This window comes from Impatiens glandulifera, chromosome 7 (genome assembly GCF_907164915.1).
Source record: "Impatiens glandulifera chromosome 7, dImpGla2.1, whole genome shotgun sequence".
NCBI lineage: Eukaryota > Viridiplantae > Streptophyta > Magnoliopsida > Ericales > Balsaminaceae > Impatiens > Impatiens glandulifera.
In genome coordinates, this window is record NC_061868.1 from 44,918,295 (window position 1) to 44,941,744 (window position 23,450).

The window sequence follows — 23,450 nt, forward strand, 5'->3', positions numbered from 1 at the left end:
AATATACTTTATTATTTGTTAATTTGTCACATCCATTTAACAAAATTTTATTTCAAATAATTTATTATAAAGACTTTGTTAATGTAATTTTTAAAATTTTAAAAATGATCCATTGACTATGTTATAGACTTTATTTACACTAACAGGGTTAATTTAAATTTATCCAAAGAAGATGAACATTTGTAACATTATGTTGAATGATGAGGGTATGTTTTACATGACATTATTTTGGTGGTAAAGTTTGAATAACAAATTTCAAACTTCAAAGGTTCATATAAGGAGGCATTTATTCAGACTAATAATGTAAATAAATAAAATAATACATGGAAAAAAGAATTAATGGAAGAAGATGATTTATCAATTATTGAGAGCTTTATATTCATTTAAATATCCCCATACTCTTTCTTCAACTTCCTCCCATGATTTTGCTTCTCTAAGTTCCTTCCACATGCTAAAGATTGCCCCCAATATATTATCTTCATGCAAAATACAATAACACCTGCTCATACCATCAAAAACCATAATGTTAGGATTCAATTATGCAAACACCAATTTATATTAAGTTCATTTTTTTTACTGAAAACACCTTAATTGAAGTGATAATGAAATATTGTGTTAGCCTCTTACAAAAAAAATCGGTCTCACAAAAATAATAAAGATTGAGGTCGTTAGATTTGACTAAAAGCACCTTGATTGAAAACTAGAGAAGAAAAATATCCTATGAAAGTAAAATACTTTTTTTGATATTATGTTTCACTATTATTAGAATGTTGGCAACTAGAGAAGATATTGAAAGATTGAAGAAATTGTAAACGCTAAAGAAAAATTAAGTATTAAAGAATAAAGATATCTCAGAACGAAAAACTTACATGGCTACATAAGAGAGTCGTCCAAACTTATCCTTGGCTGACTGATCACACGACGAGGATATTGATAATGGAAGTTTGTAGCTGTCTAAAAGCCTTTTTAGAAGATAAGGATCTCCACGAAAGACATCGAGATAGATTGGAATTATATCAAAAATGGGATCACCTACAAACCAAAAAGAAGTCAAGGATATAAGGATCATGCTGTTGCTAGAAAAGGAAAGAAAAAATTAAAATCAGTTAATTAGAGAAAGCACACACCTATAGAAAGATCACTAAAATCAAGAATGAAACTAGGTCTCCATGATGTTTGCTCCTCCACGTTATTATCAATATTGCCATTCAATGGGCAAGAACTTGCGGAACCTTCTTCTTCCATATGTATATTGTCGTCCATTATGTCAGAATGTATCCAGGAGCATGGTCTACTAACCTTCCCATCCTGCAAAATTAACCAAATTAATTATTATTCTATCAAATAGAGTAATTGAGAATACTAGGAAGAAAACTGACCTTGGATAAGTTCAGCAACTGAGTCAAATCAGTGGGAAGGTACTCTTCGGCTTTAGCTATGAGAAAGCTGGGAATTGGATCACCCCTATAATTGCAATAAATATTAGTTAAATGATAACATGAACATAATAGTGAAACTGTCATAAATGAACAAAGACTCAAAAAAGGCAGAAGGGATATATAATCAAACATTAACATGAGAAAGTATGAGAGAAAGGCTAATCATAAGCTTGTGGTGTTCTAGAATTTTTGTGTACAAAAAATAGTGAAACAATGAGAACTTTTATTAGTTATCGTTATTGATAATGACAGTTTAAGAGTAATGTTTTAAGATCCCTTCTGCTGATTTAGGTTTGCATTTGAAGAAGCATTATTAGAGAATAATTTGAACTTGCATGATTCCTACTAATTGAATGATGCATGAAATGAACAATTTTCAGATCATGTGTTCAAGATCAGACACTGTAGTCGCCACAACTCTATTAATAGAAACTTAAAAAGTATATATATAAACTCAGGATAATAAACTAGTTTTAACAAATAGGACTACTTGACTTTGCATGCCAGTTATGGCAGTAATATAATAAATATGATTCAACAAAATAAAAGCCAAAAGAGTTTCAATTTTTTTTTTTTCTTGCAAACCAAAAGGAGCATACCATTTTTTCAATCGGGTAGAGACATCAGTCTTTCTCTGGTCTAATGTATGAATGAATAACATCCATTCCGGTGCTATGTTAAAGGTATCATTGGAACTGTGATTTAAAGTTGAAGGATGTAAGGAAGGGCAAGGTAGCACATGAAGGTTATGAAGTTGTTCTCCAAGAAAAGAAGCTAAATTCAAAGTATCTTTTGATGAAAGTGTATCCCTCCTGAAGAAATGAAAATACAATATGTCAAGAAAAAATTAACACATCACCTCACTCAAACTGAAGGATTTTTTTATCAACATATGATTAACTTACAAATCAGCAAATATTTTTCCTTTGCATCTTTTGGTGATAATATAGGGCCATATATTTGGGTATTCACCATCATGACTTGATTCATACAGTGATGTTCCTGCTTCTCTACATAGATATTTACTTCTATTCCATACTCCAAAAGGAAATTCATCTTCAGATGACTGCTCGGAAATCACTGTGTTTGTTATCATTTCAGGAATACCTCTTCCATTCCACGATACTATTTTATATGATTCATTCTCCATATATATAAACCCGCTTCCCACAACAAGAGGTATGTGATTTACAAGGGGGGATTTAACTTTGCATAGAAGACTGTAGAATTCAAGCTGTAAAAAGGGCATTTTGAAGCTAGTAAGGATAACTAAGACAAAAAGTTGAGCCAAAAAGTTGACATTTTTTACCTCCGTTCCTAAAGCATAAAGACATGCTTCAAACCCTCCTTCAACATAGAGTTTAACTACATTATCAGCAATGAGATACACCTTGCAAGGAAGAAAGCACAGACATGATCCAACTGATAGTAAATACCCTTGTTGATGATGTACAGAACTTCTGTTTTTTCTTTATCACGGAATATTTTTCAGTTTAACAAAGAACATCAGTATAGGGATTTTACGCAAAGTAACATCATATTATCCAAACTATGGTTTATCTACTCACTGGGCAAGGCGGATGAAACAAGTGACTATATTACACAATTCAACAAGACAGAAAAAGTAACCAGAGTGCCCAGAGATATCTAACAATTAAATGTTAATTTAAGTAAATCACTTACAGGATTACTGCCCATGCCTATAGGAAACCTTTCATCATCTGTAGGGACTGGTAACCCATGGAAGGGACAAATTGTTTTCAAGCATTCATGCCATCTATCTGCACTCAGTGCAATGCAGGCACCCTACGAAATTTAAGATAACAAGTTTTAGATACTGATTAAACTAATTAATTTGTAATAAAATATACAGGTCTACACTTCTGCAAGTAAACACTCAACTCTTGGCTTAATTTTTTTACTATCAAGATGTTAATTATGGATGAAAGAGGTTATTAAGGATGCTTCCCAAGAAAGAAAGAAAAAAGTTAGAGCAAGGTATTCCTCAGAAAACAATTGTCACATTTCTATGGAGGAATAATATCTGATGCAAAAAGACATGTTAGCCAGTGGAATGCAATTTTGCAAATTAACCGTGCCCTTTATTGATTGCCAAGATAACAGAAAACAAATTCCATTAAAATCTAATACCTTCCATATTAGGTCTCTCATTCCTGGTTTTCCCACCCAAAGCTTGTATAACCACTCTCTCATTTCTCGCGGTCCAAAGCAGTTACCCGAGCTCCAAGGAGAACTATAATGGTTCTTATTTTTATCCAAAAACATCTCTAGGAAGTTGATGTCATAAGCAAAGTTATCTCGAGAAGAATTGTATTTTCCGTTGGTCCTACTTGTGTCATGATGGATTTTCTCCTCTGAAGTTTTGCACATTCTCATTCTTTTTCCTTCCCTAGCTATGTCTGAGCTGTCCATAAGCATTCCATCATCCCCATCCTCAAGGGCAAGCATTCCAGCTCGGCAAACTCCTTTATGTTGATAACCAGGAGCCATATCAAGGCATGCAAATTCAAAGTTCTTTGAATTCACAAAATTCTGAGTTACGGCAATAGTGGTTTCCAGATTTAATATACAGTGCCACCATCCACTGGGTACAAATATAGTCTCGCCAGGCAGTTGGGTACACTCTATAGGTTTGTCTTCATCAGCAAGAAGTGGATAAAAGTCCAGCCACCACTGAGAGAACACAAAGAATATAAGTTATGTCCAAGATATAAAGCCATACAAAAATAATCAAAACCTAGAAGCTGCAATAGGATCTTGTCCTGGATGATAAATTGAAATACCTGCAGTGATGGTGGAGTATCGATATTGACATCACCGTCTTCTTCATTCACATGTACAGTCACTCCAAGAGGTACCCTTCCTGGAGGATATAGTGCCCACCTGATTGAAGAGGAAGATTATTCTAAAAAACAGCAAAACTACACTAGCACTGACCACTAATGGAAGTAACGATACAGACGGCATTTGCTTCACAGACAACATAAGCATCTGCATATCTAAGAACATGTACAAATATTTTGATAATATCCAAATTTCCCTTCAGGCAATCCAGTCTATGTATTTGGTCAATATAGGATCAAGTTCATTAACCAAATGTCCCATAAAGGATCCTTGATGACTGAGTGCATGTATCTAATTTAATGTGTAATGCTACTACTACCAATACCATCAACACCAAATGTAGACGATATTGACATCACCGTCTTCTTCATTCACATGTACAGTCACTCCAAGAGGTACCCTTCCTGGAGGATATAGTGCCCACCTGATTGAAGAGGAAGATGATTCTAAAAAACAGCTAACTACACTAGAACTGACCACTAATGGAAGTAACGATACAGACGGCATTTGCTTCACAGACAACATAAGCATCTGCATATCTAAGAACATGTAAAAATATTTTTATAATATCCAAATTTCCCTTCAGGCAATCCAGTCTATATATTTGGTCAATATAGGATCAAGTTCATTAACCAAATGTCCCGGAAAGGATCCTTGATGACTGAGTGCAAGTATCTAATTATTTAATGTGTAATGCTACTACTACCAATACCATCAACACCAAATGTAGCGAGCTAGTCTGAAAGTGAAAAGGATTGACAAGTGACTATGTAGCCAAGAAATAACCACTTACAGAAACAAGAAGACATCCTGATGCAAGAAGTAATAAAAACTGTATGACAGAATTTAACTGCAAGTAGATAACACAAATTTTACCTTTTACGGCCACATAGAAGAGTGTTCCAGGCACTAGTAAGAGCAGGATCAACATGCCAAGAGGCTCCAGACCTCTCTGGTCCAATTATGAGCCATCTGAAAGCAGGCCGATTTTCTAAACTCAGTACGTCAAAATAATCTTCTTTAAACAGATGAGGGACGCTGTAGTCCTCCAACAACCCTGGTGCAACCTCACCAAACTGCAGTACACTTGAGTTAGAATGATGAGCTATTCCACATAACATTGGAAGGTAAAATAAAGCTAATACTCGTAAACCACCTTATCATCAAAAATATATAGAGGATCTTCATCATGTTGATTATTCATGTATGAGGCATAGTCCTTAAATTTCATGCTGATTTTCTTGGCACTCTTCTGAGAGATCCTTAAAGTTGTGTCACCATAATTCTTTATTAGCTTGTCAACTGTCCACATATGCCTTGCAGGCCAACTTTCAGCCAAGCCAGTAAGCAAAACCTGGGATATTTTCATAAAGAGACATGAATGAAACAAATAGAAGTCCCATATACTATGATAGTCAGATGCATATGCTTAAAACATTGTAAAAAGAAGATGAACTGCAGAGTTCTCCTTTGCACGTATAATAAATGCTGCACTCAATCCCACCTCCCAAAAAAGAAAAGAAAAAAAAGGGAAAATAGAAAGTAGATATATGTTAGAAGGAGAAGAGAAATCGAAGGAAAGTGATGAGAAAAGGTAAAAGAGCACTTAAACATTGGAAAACATAATAAATCTTGATGTAACAGGAAAGATATACAACATGGAAGAAAACCATTTCCACTGTTTGCAAATGAATCTAGGGGATGAGAACCAGATCATTAATCCTTACCGGTTTCTTTCCATCAAACTCATCCTGAAAATTCTCTAGTGAAATATCCTCCTTCCTTTCCACATTTCCCTGGTCAAAAGAGAAACCAGCCAAAGTGGTATGGCACCTGTAGTATCTTCTAAGAAGGAACAGTGAATTGAACCCTACAGAGGAAAAGATAAACCATAAGTAACATAAATAGGAATGATCCATTAAGAAAAATTAACACTTTAGGATTCATCAACCTTACCATCTGATCTCAGCACCATTTGTCGAGGTTCATGACTTTCCTTCAGCAAGTCTAAGCTACAAAAAGAAATGTAGGACAGGAATTTGTCATAATGAATCAAGGCGGATGCTTATGCTTGGATTGTAACTGAAGCAAATACTTACTGTTTTAATGTTGTATTCTTCCAACCTAAATCATACTTAAGTGGGCCATTTATATTGTTGAGGCAGAGGTTCATCCATAGTGGTTCTTCATTGCATAAAATGTACATCACACTGGATAAATAGAAACATTAACTTCATGAAAAGAAAGTTCAAATAAAAAAATAGAGATAAATCATTAAACACATTATAATCATATACCCTGTGTAATCAACCAGACAGATAAATGAAGTAATTTATTCCTCTAAGAACTACACATATTCTCGATAAAAGCTATGGATTAAAATGAGAGATGAACACTTAAGAACTCCTATTACAGAAGGTTATTGAAAAGCCATGTTGAGTGAAATTTGGTTCAGCTTTTCCTGCATTTCATTTCTAGATGCATAATATGCAATGTAGTCTAACTACATTAAAGAAGTATTCCAACATAGCTTTACCTCCATTACCTTCCGCATTCAATCAATTACTATCATCAGAAACATTACAAGTAAATCTAAATCTAGAATAGACCTTCCTTCCTTCCATAGAATTGACAATAAGTAAAAGATAGTTGGAATAATTGAAAGAAATGAAACCTGCTAACGCAAGAGAGGCGAGCGACATCGCGAGGAGTGAGAGAGGTCAATATAGCGCAGAGAATTTCATCAGGAAGAACCCTAAGGTCACCTAAGGCATCGAATCTTCGATCTGTGGGAAGGAATTGAGCTTGAAAACCTTCGACCTCCATCGATAATTAGCGAGTTCTCAAGAGCAGTTTGATTCGACGTTTAGCTTTTCCTCTCCCTGCCTTAATCGATTGTTGTAACAAGGCAAAAGGAGAAACGGGGAGAATATATGCGGAGAGAGAAAAAGAGATGCGTGGTTTCTGCGGCGAAGTTACGCGGAGAAGGAGCTCTCGTCTGAATCCTTATTGTTTATTATTGATACTTTATGCGTTTCCATTAGGGGCGGCCAAAGCCGCGGGAAAGAGAGAAGTCAACGATGTAGAGTTGGTCTTCGGACGACGCCCATGGATTTACAAATCCTTATAAGAATTGAGTTTTGAGCACAATCATCAATTATTGCACTAATCTCCCATCAGATTCCTTCATTCATCATATTATCATCTTTGAATTGAAAGATTCAGCATGAACTAGACACCACTTCAGATTCCAGCACTAAATCCCCACACTCTTCTTGTGCGGGGAAATTTGAGCAAATGACACCCAAAAAGGGACTAAATGCGTACGGTGCGGCCACTAATTTTTATAGCGTTGGTGAACCCCAAACATTTTTCTGCCGAAAATATCCCCGTCGCATCACCCTCCGGTTGCGTGACGCACCTGAGGACATTGTGAAAAGTCCACAATGCCCTTACTATATAATAAAAAAAAATGTTAGTTCTCTTCATTCTTTCTTTCTTCTTCTCTTTCTTCACTTCCCTTCTCCTTCTTCTCTCTAAAAAAGACAACCACCGACCGACGAAGACGACGGCGGAATCCATTTCTCTTCCTTCACAATGTCTCTTTCTGCTGCTACGGGAATTCTTCTCCTTCTTTATTTCTCTTTCCACGCTTTGTTTGTTAGGGTATAGTGATTAGGGAATGAGTAGGTGGAATGCCACCGTCGCGGCGGAAACCGGGTGCGTAACGCAGTTGCGTCACGTAGTTGCGTTACGCAACTGCGTTACGCACCCCAGACCATTTATAACTATTATTTCCATTTCATTGTTACGGTGTCTCTCGATTGATACTATCATTTTTTCAATTGCAGCTGAAGTATTTGCTGACGTATTTGTTGTGTACAATGGAGAGTGGCAAATTGCAGCCAATGGTACCAGGTCTTTCTTTGCACAATCATGCAAAACCATGGATATACTCCAATGTACTACATTTGCTGAATTAGTTGATACAATCTATGAGACGATTAATTAAGGCATTAAATTAATTACAATAACATATATATCATTAACATCATTTCATATCATTAAATCAACCATATTACAAAGGTTTGAGATTAACATTACAAAAATTTGATATCAGTACAAAAGTTTCATAAATAACCTATGGATCTACAAGTTCATGAAATAATCTCACTGCCCACATTTTTCTCTCCAAGCTTTCATCTCATTTGAGGTCACTTCTGCTAGATTCAGGTTTGCAGTCAAATACTCAATATACATTAGTACAAATACACCACAATCTCCACTCTTAGTTGCTTTGGGAACTTCTGACTCTGGAAGTCTTTTGTATGGCAAAACGGAATCAGGGTTGAGCAGAGGAAATCTTTGTTTATCTTCAAGAGGCAATGCCTTGTCAAATATAACCGGAATCATTTCGCACATTGGTAGCACAAACTCATCAAGATTAGCATAACATCCAGGATCGCAGTCATATACGTCTACGCGCCATTGCTGTAGACGGACAACACAAAGTATTCAGTGGACGTCTTTGATGTTCAAAGGAATATATATATCATCGCATACTTTCCAACTATTCCTAAAGTTGTTTTCATTGCCCAAGAACTATTCGAAAAAGTTTTCAATGTCAAACTCAATACGACTTTTCTTAAACTCAGGGTAATCAGCAGTGAACCTGGTGTGGAGCCAACAATCTCCAATAAAGAAGTTCTTCTTATATGTCTTTGGATATACCCAAGATCTTCTTCTCAGAATGAAGCAACCTGCATCAATTTCCTACACGAGAGAAAAACATTTAAAATACAATCTGCAAATCTAAAATTATTCTAACATGAATATTACTTACATCATCAGTCAGCCAGGTGAACCTTTTTAGCAATCGGCGAAATAATGCCTTATCACCTAACGTAGTATGGAGCTCAATTTTTGTGTTGTCAGTTTTTGGATTTTTAAGCCATGTTTGCAATTGATGAAGAAGTTGATCGTCATATTTTAGAAGTGGATTGACGGTGATAGGATCTTTTAACTTGGGCTATTTCAGATTGGGGTCGGTGAAATCTGGATCATTCTTCGGCCTCCTATTCCTTCTCGTGACCAATATGACTTTCTTAGGAAGAGGAGGAGGAGTATTCACTATTTTCAGTTCATCTTCATCATTTTCGTCTTTCTTCTTCCCCACCTTCTTCCCCACCTTCTTCTGAAAAGTCTTTTGTATAGACTTTCTCTTCACTTCTTCTTTCTTCTCCCCTTCTTTTCCAATCTCCACTTCTTCTTTCTTCTCCCCTTCTTCTTCAATCTCCCCTTCTTCAATCTCCACTTCTTATTTCTTCTCCCCTTCTTCAATCTCCACTTCTTCATTCTCATTCTCAACAACTGCCTCTTGAAGAACATTCTCTATCGGCGGATCCTCAACAAAATTCTCATTCTCGACAACAGCCTCATGAATAACGTTCTCTATCGGCGGATCCTCAACATTCTCATTCTCAATCTTCTTCTGCTCCAATTCAACATTGTCTTGCAAAATGGCTCCATTATTAACCTTCTCATTCTCCTTTTGCTCCTCTTCTTCATCGAGAATGTCATTCAGACCAATGGCATTCTCCTCTTCTTCGTCACGAATGTCATTCTGCTTTTCTTCCTCTTCTTCGTCACGAATGTCATTCAGACCGATGTCATTCTCCTTCTGCTCCTGCTACAAAAGTGAAAAGAATTTAAATTCAGGATGCGTCAAGCAGCTGCGTCAAGCAGCGGCGTCAAGACATAAAGTAGTAAAAAACAGAAAGCTCTAACAGAATTACCTGGTTGGTGACATGGCTGGCGAACTGGTTGCTTAGACTGAGAATCATCTTTTCAAACCTCATAAAGTAGTTTTGTTGATTCAATTTGATGTCTCTTATGTCTCTCTTGATCTCTTCGACATATTTCTTTATCTTTTCGACATCCTTCTTTATCACTTCGGCATCCTTTATCTGAACATGAGATGCCGGTGCCGGTTCACGTGCAGGTGATGATGGAGGTGTTGAAGTTGCGGATGGGGGACTCATGTTACGCAGGCTACGACGTTTGATGGCTGCTTTGCTCGGGGGGGATATATCATCATATTCAACATTCCTCTTCCTCTTGGAAGGTTGGACAGTAGTAGGTTCTTCATCAACATCTTCATCATCATCATCTTCATCAACATCTTCATCAGCCTTTCTCTTTTTTCCCCCATCAGTAACTCCCTCAAACAAATCATCGAATGAATTGTTAATGTGTTCAAAATCCTCCCCACTGTACAAACTCGTCTCCTCGGAGGACTCTTCCATCTTAGAAAACACAGCGCTATTAAAGGCAGATTGTACCTCCTGAAATGTATTCTTCCTTTTGGATTGATACAACAGTATCCTTGGGCGAAAAGGGCCATCAACGTCTTTCCTTGTGGCGAATTTAGGGACCAAGTTTTGAATGATCTCATAGCTCCACACTTGTAGTGCTAGTACAAACCCATACACGTTATAAGCAAAAGAATTAGTAACTCCACTCCCTTTCCTGGACATATATACGGACCTGTGGTGTTTCATGTCCTGGTCAAGGCCCCTCATGGTGAATCTAAAGGACACCTTCCCCCATGGAAATCGGAGGAAATCTTCAACATCTTCAACCATATGGATGATTTTGAGATTTAAAAGCCGTTTTGGGTCATATGAGAAGAGGTACTGGTTAATCAAGCAGATCAGCCCGATCTTCCATGCGTCTTCCTTATCGGTGCATTTCATGAAAATAGATTCCAAATCCATCATTCGAATTGACGTATTCTTTTTGAAATATTTTATCAGCAAGGGTGGACAACCTCGGCATTCATCTTTGTATATAGGCAATCTGTCGAAGTTGAGGCCTGTAATCAATGCGTACTCTTTCAGACCAAAAGTATATTCCTCCCCATTAAAGTTGAAAATCATCCTATTCAAATTGGCCTTCACCTTTCGAACCAGCAACTGATGTAAAATGGTCCCTGAGAACAACAAGTTTTGGACTCCTCTCAATAAATACTGAAATTGGGAATTTAGAGCCCTCTCCATAAGACCCAGCGCTTCAAACCTATCAGATACTTTTTTCAAGGCTAGGACAGATTTCAATGAAATCCTATCAGGAAAATCATAAACCGTGAAGTCTGCCATCTACAAAAGGGAAAACAAAAACAACAATGTTTGTGAAAACCTTTCACAACAAATATAAACAAACGAGAAGAAAAGCAACCGTCAAAATAGCTAGAAACAACTGTCAGATGCGTGACGCAGCTGTTTGACGCAGCTGCTTGACGCAACCGCAAGACGCAACCCAACCCATAAACCGTGCATGAACCATTTGAAATCAAGAAGCATCCTACCCTAATCTCTAACATAAAACATGCATGAACCGTTTGAAAGCAGGAAGCAACCTACCCTAAAACCCTAACATAAAACATGCATGAACTATTTGAAAGCAAGAAGCAACCCTAAAACCCTAACATAAAACATTCATGAACCATTTGCAAGCATGAAGCAACCCTAAACCCTAACATAAACCATGAATGAATCATTTGCAAACAAGAAGCAACCAACCCTAAAACCTAACATGAACATAAATCAATGAATGAACGAACCATAACATAAACCAACATAACTAAAACTAACCTCATGAAGTCAATGAAGACGAGCAGGAAGAGACGTCAAGGCAGGTGCGTCGTCGGGTGCGAGAGAGAGAGAGAGCATGAATAGTGGTCGAGGCTTATTTGGGTTTTTATATAAAATAAAAATAAATGTGACGCATCGTATCCTACTTGACGCATCGGAGTTGACGCATCCATCTTGACGCATCCATCTTGACGCATCCTACGTGACGCATCCTACCAAACAAACAACCTGCATTCAACGAATCAGCGAATCAATGAGGAACGTTCTGTAAAGGAAATATACACGAACTGAATAGGAAATCGAAACAAACAATAACGAAATAAACACAAAATATAGTGGAATGGTCGAATGAAATGTCAATTTGTTCGAAATCCTCAGCGCTGTGCAAACTCGTCTCCATTGGATGTTCTTCGAAGCTATAGGCCGTTGAATATGGTGCCATGGTCGACGGTGCCACTTCGATTCGTTCTTCATCGCTGAAAAAGAAGAGAAAATCTTCTCCGCCACCATTAGGGTTTCACGGCGGAGCGGAGAAGACGGGGAAGAAAGGGGCTGGATGAGAGAGAAAATGAAACGAATTAAGTCTTTATAGGGTTCAGGGTGCGTCACGCATCTGGAGGGTGCGTGACGCATGGGTATAATGGTCATTAAAATATTTGGGGGTCACCAGCGCTATAAAAAATAGGGAGCCGCACCATCGGCTATTTGGCCCTATTTTGGGGTCATTTCCTCAAATTTCCCTCTTGTTTGTAGTACAAAATGAAAATGGTTATTAATTTAATTTTATGCATTTCATTTAAAAAAAATAAAAATATGTGACAACAATGTTTTAATAGGGAAATTTGATGAAATTACCCTAATAAAGCCCTTATTTGAGGAAATTATCAACACTCAATCAAATTTGAGGAAATATCCATTCTCCTGTGTTATGACGATAATCCGACATAACTCTAATTAGTTAGAGTCTCACGACGGCACACTCGATGAATACAGAACCCTAATTCGTTGAAGTCTCACGATGGCGGTCGTGTCTCGTGACGACACACTCGACGAATTAGGGTTCCGTCGCGTCCTGCGACGCAACGTTGCGTGACGCGAAGGGGTATTTCCGTCCGAAAGGTCATTTTTATAAGGTTTATGGGGCGCTAGTCATTTCCCAAATAAAGACGTTATTATGGTCATTTCATCAAATTTCTCGTTTAATAAGCATATAGTATCGCAAACACAATTAGTCATTTAACTAAAGGGTTTGAACTCAGCACCTCTCAAACAAGTTGGGGATATTCACTTTTTTATTACTGTTAGGCTAAAAATGGGTTCACAATCATATAAAATATTATATTTTTTTTAGAATTAAATGAGAACTAGTTGACATCTCACCGATCATATCAAAATGTTTTCAGATGAAATTAAATTCGTGACTTTTTAATATAAAATACTACGCTTGTTACGCTGTTATATGAAAAATGAGCAAACTTTCTGACTAGATGAAATGGTCCAAATAGAAAATGACTTGTCAAATCAAAGGGTTGGTTATAGTTTAAACAGCTAAATGCACTAACCAATCTTCATTCTAATTTTAAAACTATTAGCACAAAATATACCATAGTTGGTTAGACAAGTATCAAATTTTTAAACGATTTGGAAAGTTAGTTGATCGGCCCTATTTAACTTATTTAACTTATGAGTTAACTGATTTGTTAATTTGACTATTTTGTCCCAATAATGGGAATGATTCCATAAAAAAGAAAATACAGCTAACTAGAGCATTACTAAACAACTTATATATATATATATATATAATTGAAATAAAGCTAAAAAAATTAACCATTTTGATTATTTAGATATTATTTATAAATTAATTTTGAATTTGTAACTCTTTTTTAATTAATAAAATTAACTCTATTATCGAAAACAAAATACATAAAAAATTTGTTCCCTAATAAACAATCATAAATATTAAAAAAAATTAAAAAAGATATTTTCATTAAACTAATTTACATATAATTTATTATTATTATTATTATATATTTTTCTTAAAATATATTGTGTTGTATATTTATTTAGCAATATCTTTACCACACTAATAAAACTGCATGACTAGTTTACAACCAACAATGAGATAGAAATGTTAGTCTTAGATTTCTCAAAGAAATGTTAGTCTTAGATTTCTCAAACCGATGTTAGTGTAGTTACTTATCTATATATATATATAATGATGCTTAATTTTAAAGTGTCCGGATTGCCGGGTCGAGAGCTGTGGTTAATTTAGATATATGTGAGAGTAAATTGATACTTGAGTCGGATTGGGGTTGACCCGCCCATAAACTTAAAACGGCTAAAAATAAAATTAAAAATGCTATAGGTATGGTTCGATCTTGCAACCTAACAAAACAAGTACAACATTTTAACCAACTAAACTAATAACACTTCAAATTTTTAATTCAACCCAAAATTTGATAAACGCGTGACATTTTAACAATAAAAGTTTAACTTTTTAACTAACTAATCTATATATATATATAATGATGCTTAATTTTTAAAGTGTCCGAATTGCCGGGTCGAGAGTTGTGGTTAATTTGGATATATGTGAAAATAAATGGATACTTGGGTCGGATTGTGGGTTGACCCGCCCATAAAAATTTTACCGTGATATTTTTTTTTACGATTTTTTATATTATTACTCGTACAAATGCACGGGATACATGCTAGTTTTGTATAAGTCAACTTAACGAAATAATCCACAGAAAAATTACAATTTTTTTATAGAATCAATTTAAGCACCTTATTCTATTTTATACATCTATCAGCTTAAAAGAAAATTTGAAATAAAAAAATTTCATTTTATATACAGTAATGGCATTTCTATACTTTTAATAATAATACATTATTCAATATATTTTTTAAAATATTTTCATCACTTCTATGTTTGAACTAAAAGAGTAAAAGACTATAGTATTTCTTTCATTTCAATTAGGGTAAACACAAATTACAAATGAATCATAATAGAAAAAGTAAGTTTTTCACATTTAAATCATTGTCCAAAACATCATTATTTTTTATCTCCTCTTTTCATAAAAATGTCTTTATCAAGCCTATTTCACTTCCCACTAGTTTTCATTGTGTTGCCTAAAACTTATGGCACACATTTATTGAACTTATCCGCATATTTTCTTTTCTTTTGTAAGTTTTGCATTCACACTTACCATCTTTTATATAAACTTCATCCATCCAAAATTTACATACACAAAACCATGTCAGACAGATCTTTCCTACCACCGGTTCCAATCGGGGTTTGAAACAAAACACATCCTCGGAGGATAGATGGGACGATTCAGGTGAGATTTAATATAGATCTAACTTTCGATTCACTCATGGGGATAATTGTACCTTTTATTATAGTTATTATTAATTTTTATAAACTTGAGTTTATTCTTGATATAAGTAAACAAATTCATGTAAGATCTACATATGAATTGTAATGAGTTGAAATTACAAATAAATAATTATTATCAACCAAATATGTATATATCAAATATTTTAAAATTAATAATATTAATTGTTTAATGTCATCTGCACTTTAAATAATATTACAAACCTAAATGAACAAATAAAATAATAAGATATTGTATTTCTAAACCTTGTTTAACAAGTTTATTATAGTTAATTTGATTGTTAACTGTATTATTTAATTTTGATATTAATTAATTAGATTAATTAACTTTTATTCCAAAATTATGTTATTATAAGTATATGAACATAGTTATACCATATATAATAGTCTATAACTCATTTTGCAATCGAAACAATGTAAATATCTATTCACTTTAAAATCTCCAACTACAAATTTTATTAAATCAATTGATTTATTGACTAAAGTTACTTTCAAACCTATTACATTTTATTTTTATAATATAACAAGATATATCCATGTTTGGTTAAATCAATTGATTTATTGACTAAAGTTACTTTCAAACCTATTACATTTTATTTTTATAATATAACAAGATATATCCATGTTTGGTTGATGTCATAGTCTCCACTTCAATAAATTATAATGTACATCTAAATTACTTTCAAAAGTATTCCATTTTTTCAATAAACTATAATACATACTTAAATTATTTTCAAACCTATTTAATTTTCTTTAACATGATAATATAAATGGAATTAAAAACGATGAAGAAACAGGCGACAGCTAGATGATGTTGACGAAATATCAAATATATAGATGTAAATTGTTTTAATATTAAGATTATTTATATGAAATATTCTTAAAAAAAATAAAATTGCAGTTGGTGGTTGGCTTTTCCTTGGACACGTTTTATCAGTTTGTTCCACCTAATTTATACAACATAAATATCTGGATTGGAATCAAAATTGAGCAAATAAACATTCAATCTTGCCGGTTTATTCTCCTCTATTAGTAGTACACATGCATTACTTGTCCAAAATACTAATTAGTAAGTAACAATCAATAATAATAATAGTAAATATGAAATGTGAACAAACTTTAGTAAACAACAAACACAACACAATCCAAGCCTAGAGATTCCCAAGCCGTCTCTTCCTGAGGCGTTCTGCGATAATGAAAGCCAGCTCCAAAGATTGCGAAGCATTTAGTCGAGGATCGCAGTGGGTGTGGTAACGCGAGCTCAAGTCGTCAAATGTCACAGTATTTGACCCTCCAATGCACTCCGTCACGTTTTGTCCTGTCATCTCCAAGTGAACTCCTCCAGGGTGACTCCCTTCTTGCTCGTGCACGTCGAAAAATGCCCTCACTTCCGCCTGTCATTTTTATTTATTAGAACAATTCTTCTACTTATGATAAACGCTAAGATGAAGAAGAAGAACAAGATGGTTAATTTACCCTGATGGCATCAAAGGGTCGGGTTTTGAGGCCGCAAGGAGCCTTGATGGTGTTTCCATGCATAGGATCGCTGACCCATGTGACAATTTGGCCCGAATTTCTCACAGCCCTAATAAGATGGGGAAGCTTCACTCTCATGTTTTCGGCTCCCATTCTTACTATGATGGTAATCCTTCCAGGCTTATTCGCTGGATTCAAAATGTCAATCAACTTAACTAGGTCAGATGGATTCATCTTATCACTCACCTGTAGTAACAAACAACAACAACAATTCAATCAAATTAGAACAAATTTCAAAATAATTTTCTATAAACACTTTTGCCCGTTTGTTTGTTTGTTACCTTAATTCCAAGAGGGTTAGCAAGTCCTCTCAAGAATTCAACATGAGCACCTTCAAGCTGCCTAGTTCGTTCCCCGACCCAGAGGAAATGGGCAGAACAGTCATAGTACAATCCAGAAGTCGAATCCAACCTGGTAAGGGACTGTTCATACGGCAAATGCAGACATTCATGTGATGTCCAGAAGTCAGTTGTTTTCATAACAGGGTGTTCCATTGTAAGCCCAGCCGCAGTCATGAATCCCAAAGCCTCATCAACCCTGTTCGCTAATTCCCTGTACCTGAATAACCACAAAACAGAGATACACCAACCCATATTACTTAAAACCATCATCATCATCGCAAACAACAAGGAAAAGACAGCAAACAGACAAATTGTATCATCTAACTTCGATTTGAAAGTGATTTTCAATGATGGTGAAGTCTTTACCTGTCTCCCTGCTCGCTGTTCTCGGTAAAATCAAGATTCCATTGGGTAACCCTCTGCATAGAAGCATATCCTCCAGTAGCAAAAGCTCTCAGTAGATTAAGAGTAGCTGCGGATTGACAGTAGGCTCTAATCAGCCTCTGCGGATCTGGGATCCTCGATTTAGCGTTAAAAGCATCGCCATTAACGTTGTCACCTCTGTAACTTGGCAGCTTCACTCCATCCTTCTCCTCAAACGAGTCCGATCTAGGTTTGGCAAACTGCCCAGCCATTCTTCCCACCTGAATTAACAATCAATCATTCAGAATCCTATCCACATTCAAAATAACAAAACACCCATTCAAAGCGAAAAATCAAACCTTTATAACAGGCACTTGTCCACCGAACATAAGTACAGCTCCCATTTGAAGAAGAACTCTAAAGGTATCACGAATATTATTAGCATTAAACTCCTTAAAACTTTCAGCACAATCCCCTCCCTGCAACAGAAACGCATTACCCATAGCAGCTTCCGCCAATCTATCCTCAAGATTCCGTGCCTCACCAGCGAATACAATAGGAGGGAAAGCCTCAATCGTCTCCAACACAGATTCAAGCTCAGCTTGATCTGGGTATTCAGGAAGCTGCAAAGCCTTTTTAGTCTTCCAGCTTTCAATGTTCCATTTCACCGGCGCCAGACCCACATCGGGCTTCGTCAAAACCGGGGTCACATTCGACGCAGTAGCCGCAGTAGCCGATGAAGTGGGTTTCAAAGACTTATCCGAGATGATTGGATTCTTAGATGAATCAGGAGTATGGACGGCGGAAATGGGTTTAACGGATCTGGTGGATCTGATTAGAGATGATTGAGAAGAAGACCAAATAGTTTGGGTCTGAACATTGAAGGAGTTGAGAGGGATAACAGAGCTACTACTGCTAGCGACGGCCATTGTTGTGAGTTGAATTGGAAGCTGGTAGCTGAAGAGCTTAAAGGAGAAAGGAGAGATTTTATAGAGAAGAGGGTTTTAGTAGGTGAGACTATAAGCGGTTCAAGGCCCTGTATGGTGGCTGTGGTAGGTGATTCTCATCAAGGGTATTTCCGTAATTATACTATAATAATATTTTTTTTATTGACCAAGTTATAAAATATAATTTAACAAAGATATATTTTTTTTTAAATAATGTTAGATACTTTGAATTATTTGTCACCTACCATTTTCATCAATATATAACAGCTTGGAATTAATTGTGCTGTTTTATTTTTTTACATAGCTACTGAACAAGTTAAATATGTATTGAAAATAGTAATATTTATATATATGATGCTTCATTTTCAAAGTGTCCGGATTGGTTCGAGAGTTGTGGTTAATTTGAATATATATGTGAGAGTAAATTGATATTTGGGTCGGATTGTGGAATGACCCGTCCATAAACTTAAAACGGTTAAAATTAAAATAAAAAATGTTATAGGTATATTTTAACTTGCAACCTAACAAAAATAAATACAACCTTTTAACGAACTAAACTAATAAAACTTTATAATTTAAATTCAACATTAAATTTGATGAACGTGCGACGTTTTAACTATATAAGTTCAATTTTTAACTAAATAATTTATATATATATATATAATATGGTCCTTAATTTTTAAAGTGTTCGGATTGTCGGGTTGAAAGTTATGGTTAATTTGAATATATATATGTGATAGTAATTAAAATGTTATCGCAATTTCTTTCTCGATTTTTTTATCATTATTCGCTGCAAATACATTACTACATATTAGTTTATATGGATTTAGGTATACTACCAATATTTGTAGATTTTTTAAATTTAAAGTTGTAAGTATACAAAGATATATAAAAAATCATAACTTTAAAATTAATTATATTTAGATTTTAGACACACTACAGAGATGGCGGCACTCACCTACCACCTTCCATTATCATGCTCCATTCCTAACTAACCTTTCAAGAAAATAACTAAAGGGGTTTGAAAGCAAAATTATAACAACTAAATAATAAGTTATTTTTATTAAATTTAATTGTTAATATTAATTGAATTAATAAGTTAATTTGTTTTGATAGTTTAATTTTCAGAGATATATATCTCTTTATTTTAATTTTTTCTATTACATGTCTTACCATTTCTGTTTTTTAGAATTTAAAGTCATTTTCTTATTTTTATTACTAATTAGTAAGTGTTATTCAAATACTTTATTCGATATTTTTGTTGAAACCTGATAATTGTGAATAATATATATTTTTTTAAGTTTGTTGAGTAGTAATTTTTTGGGTTAAACCATTATGTTGTATCGGATAAATTTTGACTGGCAAAAAAAAAACTGTAACAAAAAAAAAGAATAAAAAATAAAATAAAAACATTGATACTTAACAACTCATCAATATCAACAACATTTCTACCTAAAACTAACCCATAACTATTAATAAATCCTATATTCTACATATTAGTAAATGATCAACAAATTTCATTAATATAATTTTTTTTTGAATTATAATAAAATTTGTTCTACGTTAACTTAAAATAAATTAAAAAGACCACCTAACCTTATATACTACATTAATAAGTAATTATTTACAGTTTAACAAAAATCAAAGCTAGGTTTTTATTATAAAAGTATAAAAGCACATGGTACCTTTGCTTGGCATATTCTATTAAGAAAAAAAAGTCAAAACTAACCCTCTAAATAGTAAATTCAATCCCCTAATGTTAGAAATATTGAAAAGGACCTCTAGCTACTCATTTAGTGCTCATATATATACATATTTTAGTCATGTAGAGATTGAATGTTTCAGTAAATTATTATTATTTTTTAAAATCATATATTTTAATTTGGTTGCATATATTTATGTTAAATGTACAGAAATATTCAACAGTATCATGCATGCCACGTTTCTAATGTCAAATTTTAATGACAATATTATAATTCGTCATTATTTTATTACAAAAACACTTTAATTAAATAAACATATTAAAAATTACAACACTCTGTAATATATAATGGTTAAACAGACATAAAATATAATATAAGTATTCGATATATAGAACAGAAAATAATAAATATTATAATATTTATTCCGGGTCACACCAGTGTCTTGCACTTCAGGGTATTCGGGTCCCAGATAGCAGGAATCAAATACTTGCGTCCCTTAACACCCAGCGCATTATAGCTCGCACCCGTTTTCTTATCCACCAATAGTTTTCCTGGATAACCCGGAAACGCACCCGACCCGAACAAACCAGCGCAAGCCGTCACAGCCTCCATTGGCATACTAGGTGAACCCTGAAAGTACCCTTTATCAAACGGGTTCGTTACCGCCCCGGCCAAGATCGTCGCCAGACTTATCACCATCCCGTCCACTCCGACGTCCCCATTTGGCGGCGTAAGCGGCGGCGTCTGAGGGCCCACAGTCGGTTTATGAAACGGCCAGGCACACTCTCCAGGGCACTGAATTGTAGGGTTACCCACCCATCCGTAAGCAAACTCGAGTCGATGCCCGTGACGCCTCTTGACCCGACCGGACCCGTGAACACCACACCGGCTCATGCAGAACCCATCAACGAGCACGTCGGTTGATGTCAGAACAAGGTTGAACGAATTCAGATTCTTTCCGGGTCCGGGCGTTGCAAGTTTGGAGGCTAGAGAGGTTATATCCGAATCGGTGAGGGATTTTCCGACGGAATAGTTTTGGTCGGATATTTGGGACCCGACAGAGATTTTAGACTGGCCGGTGTTGTAACTGGCGGTGGTGTTCCACCAGGAGGCGGCGGATGGCGGCGGGGGAATTGAATTATTTGTGGAGATGGAATTGAGGAAGTCTATGATGATGGATTTTTCAGAAGGGTTGAATTTGCCGTACCATAGAAGGTTAACTGTTATGTTTCCTTTGAGAAGATCGCCGCCATGGTATTTGAGAATGATGGGTTTGGGTTTAACAAGGAAGAGCATTCGGGCTGGATGGGAAGCAGAACAGGCCGAAAATAGAACAGAGAAAAGGAGGAGATGAATTGACAGACAAGAAGAAGAAGATGCCATGATGAGTGAGCTTTTGTGTTTAATTATCAATATGTATAATCATGAGTTATTTAGATTGTGTATATATATATATATGTTGAATCCGACATTGATAAGAGAGGAGTGATGAACATGTTTATGGGTTTAATTAAGCGTGTGGGTTTGACAATGGAAATATGCAAGATTTGGCGGGTTGATAAAACCATGGGGAACCTTTGTCGGTTTCAATGGGGGAAGGTGCTGCCTTATAAGGAAATTAAATTTAATGAAGAAGATCTAATAACAAGTTAAAGATCGTGCAGTAGTGTAAGCTGAAAATCCAATTTTAGTTAGCACTTCAATAATTTAGGTGTCATTTTCATTTTAAACTAACTTATATTAATTGGAAACTTGATGTTTTCAATACAATTTATCATGCATGTATATCTAGTTAGTTGTGATCTTGTGGGTACCTAGACTGCTGTAAATTATACATTATATAATATTGCTAGCACCTACATTTTTTTTAAAGCATTTCAAAGATTGATAATTTGATTTTATTAATCATCCCATATTTTAATGCTCTAAAGTTTAAAGGATTGATAGTACTTGATAAATTATATATATATATATATATATATATATATATATATATATATATATATATTTATAAAAACTTAAATGACATAATTATGTTTCAGCCCACCACGAAAATAATAATAAATTTTGTAAAAGTTAGAAATTTTACCCGACCTTCTAATTTATTTTTATTTTTTAGTTTAATTGAATATTTATTATTTAAAAAATGGATAAAACTTATATTTATTTACTTATTTTATCAATAATATATATTTTTTTTTAAGACACTCTAACTTTTTTTTTTAATTTATCCCAACTATAATTTTTTAATTCATAAATAACTGTTGTAATAAATCCATCTCGCTAACTACCACAAAATCAATGAAATAAAAAAAAGGCATTATGTCTAAATAGGAAAGGATTGTGCTTGTCTCAATTGTTTTATTTATAAAGGAAATGAAAATATAATAATAAAAGAAAGTGTTATTGGAACTTGTTTTCAGCTTTTTATAACTTGTTTGTTTAGTTGTTTCATAATATTATTATTATTATTATGGAAAGAAGTAATAGGAGTCTAAGACTTTTTTTTTTCCAAATATAGTTTTTGTTTCAAATTTATTAATGGTTGAATTTTTGTTAGTATTATGATTAATTGGATGTGCATTGTAGAGGTTGAATGGATACATTCTTTATTGTCGTAGTATGTCAGATATTTTAATCTCTTTCTAAACATTATTGAACTTTAAAGAGTGTTTTTAGTTTCTCGATAGTTGGTATAAGATATGGATCTAGACATCAAATATAACATTTATCAAATTTTGTTGGGTCATATTATTTTTTAGTGGAGTATATTCTATCTATGCATATAATTCATATTGTCATTATTTTGATAGTATCTCATATTCGTTCTGAAAAGTTAATATAGTTGAGTTCAGAGACGATTCGTCTCTATGTAGGGGCTCGAGTGATCTGAATCTACTTAAAAAAAATTGGTTTAGGATAAAAATATAACATTACCTATAATTATTAAAAAAATTGTAAAACTCACCTCTATTCATTCATATTATCCAAATTTTTCATGTTGTTTTTATTATGCCCACCCACCCATAATTCTGAATCTGTCCCTGGCGGGTTGAAAAGTTTTATTGCAATTCTTAAAAACCTTGGAACACATTAATCTTTTGATATATGATAGTATATTTTCTCTTATACATAAATTTTATTTTATTTTTATTTAATTTATTATTTTTCGCTGTGTTTAAATTACTCTTAATTCTTAATATGGGAGCA

The 23,450-nt window shown here is 34.4% G+C and overlaps 3 protein-coding genes across 3 annotated transcripts; all 3 read right to left on the reverse strand.

Moving 5' to 3' along the window:
• Positions 1-265: 265 nt before the first annotated feature.
• Positions 266-7,573, reverse strand: LOC124944773 (F-box protein At1g78280). Its single transcript, XM_047485115.1, has 16 exons — positions 6,979-7,573; positions 6,404-6,514; positions 6,261-6,316; positions 6,032-6,174; positions 5,461-5,658; positions 5,181-5,380; positions 4,244-4,343; positions 3,591-4,133; positions 3,123-3,245; positions 2,749-2,829; positions 2,345-2,673; positions 2,039-2,251; positions 1,380-1,464; positions 1,128-1,308; positions 870-1,032; positions 266-499 (listed from the first exon to the last, which is right to left on the reverse strand). Exons 1-16 carry the CDS (start codon positions 7,128-7,130, stop codon positions 358-360), a joined length of 2,820 nt encoding a protein of 939 aa, XP_047341071.1. The 5' UTR covers positions 7,131-7,573; the 3' UTR covers positions 266-357.
• An 8,763-nt stretch (positions 7,574-16,336) lies between these two features.
• Positions 16,337-18,570, reverse strand: LOC124944822 (phospho-2-dehydro-3-deoxyheptonate aldolase 1, chloroplastic). The gene is made up of 5 exons (XM_047485169.1): positions 17,950-18,570; positions 17,594-17,871; positions 17,168-17,444; positions 16,827-17,072; positions 16,337-16,744 (listed from the first exon to the last, which is right to left on the reverse strand). The coding sequence occupies exons 1-5, from the start codon at positions 18,517-18,519 to the stop codon at positions 16,502-16,504; spliced, it is 1,614 nt and encodes a 537-aa protein (XP_047341125.1). The 5' UTR covers positions 18,520-18,570; the 3' UTR covers positions 16,337-16,501.
• Positions 18,571-20,669: 2,099 nt separating this feature from the next.
• LOC124910037 (protein EXORDIUM-like 2) lies at positions 20,670-21,623 on the reverse strand. Its single transcript, XM_047450662.1, has one exon. The coding sequence runs from the start codon at positions 21,621-21,623 to the stop codon at positions 20,670-20,672; it is 954 nt and encodes a 317-aa protein (XP_047306618.1).
• Positions 21,624-23,450: the final 1,827 nt, after the last annotated feature.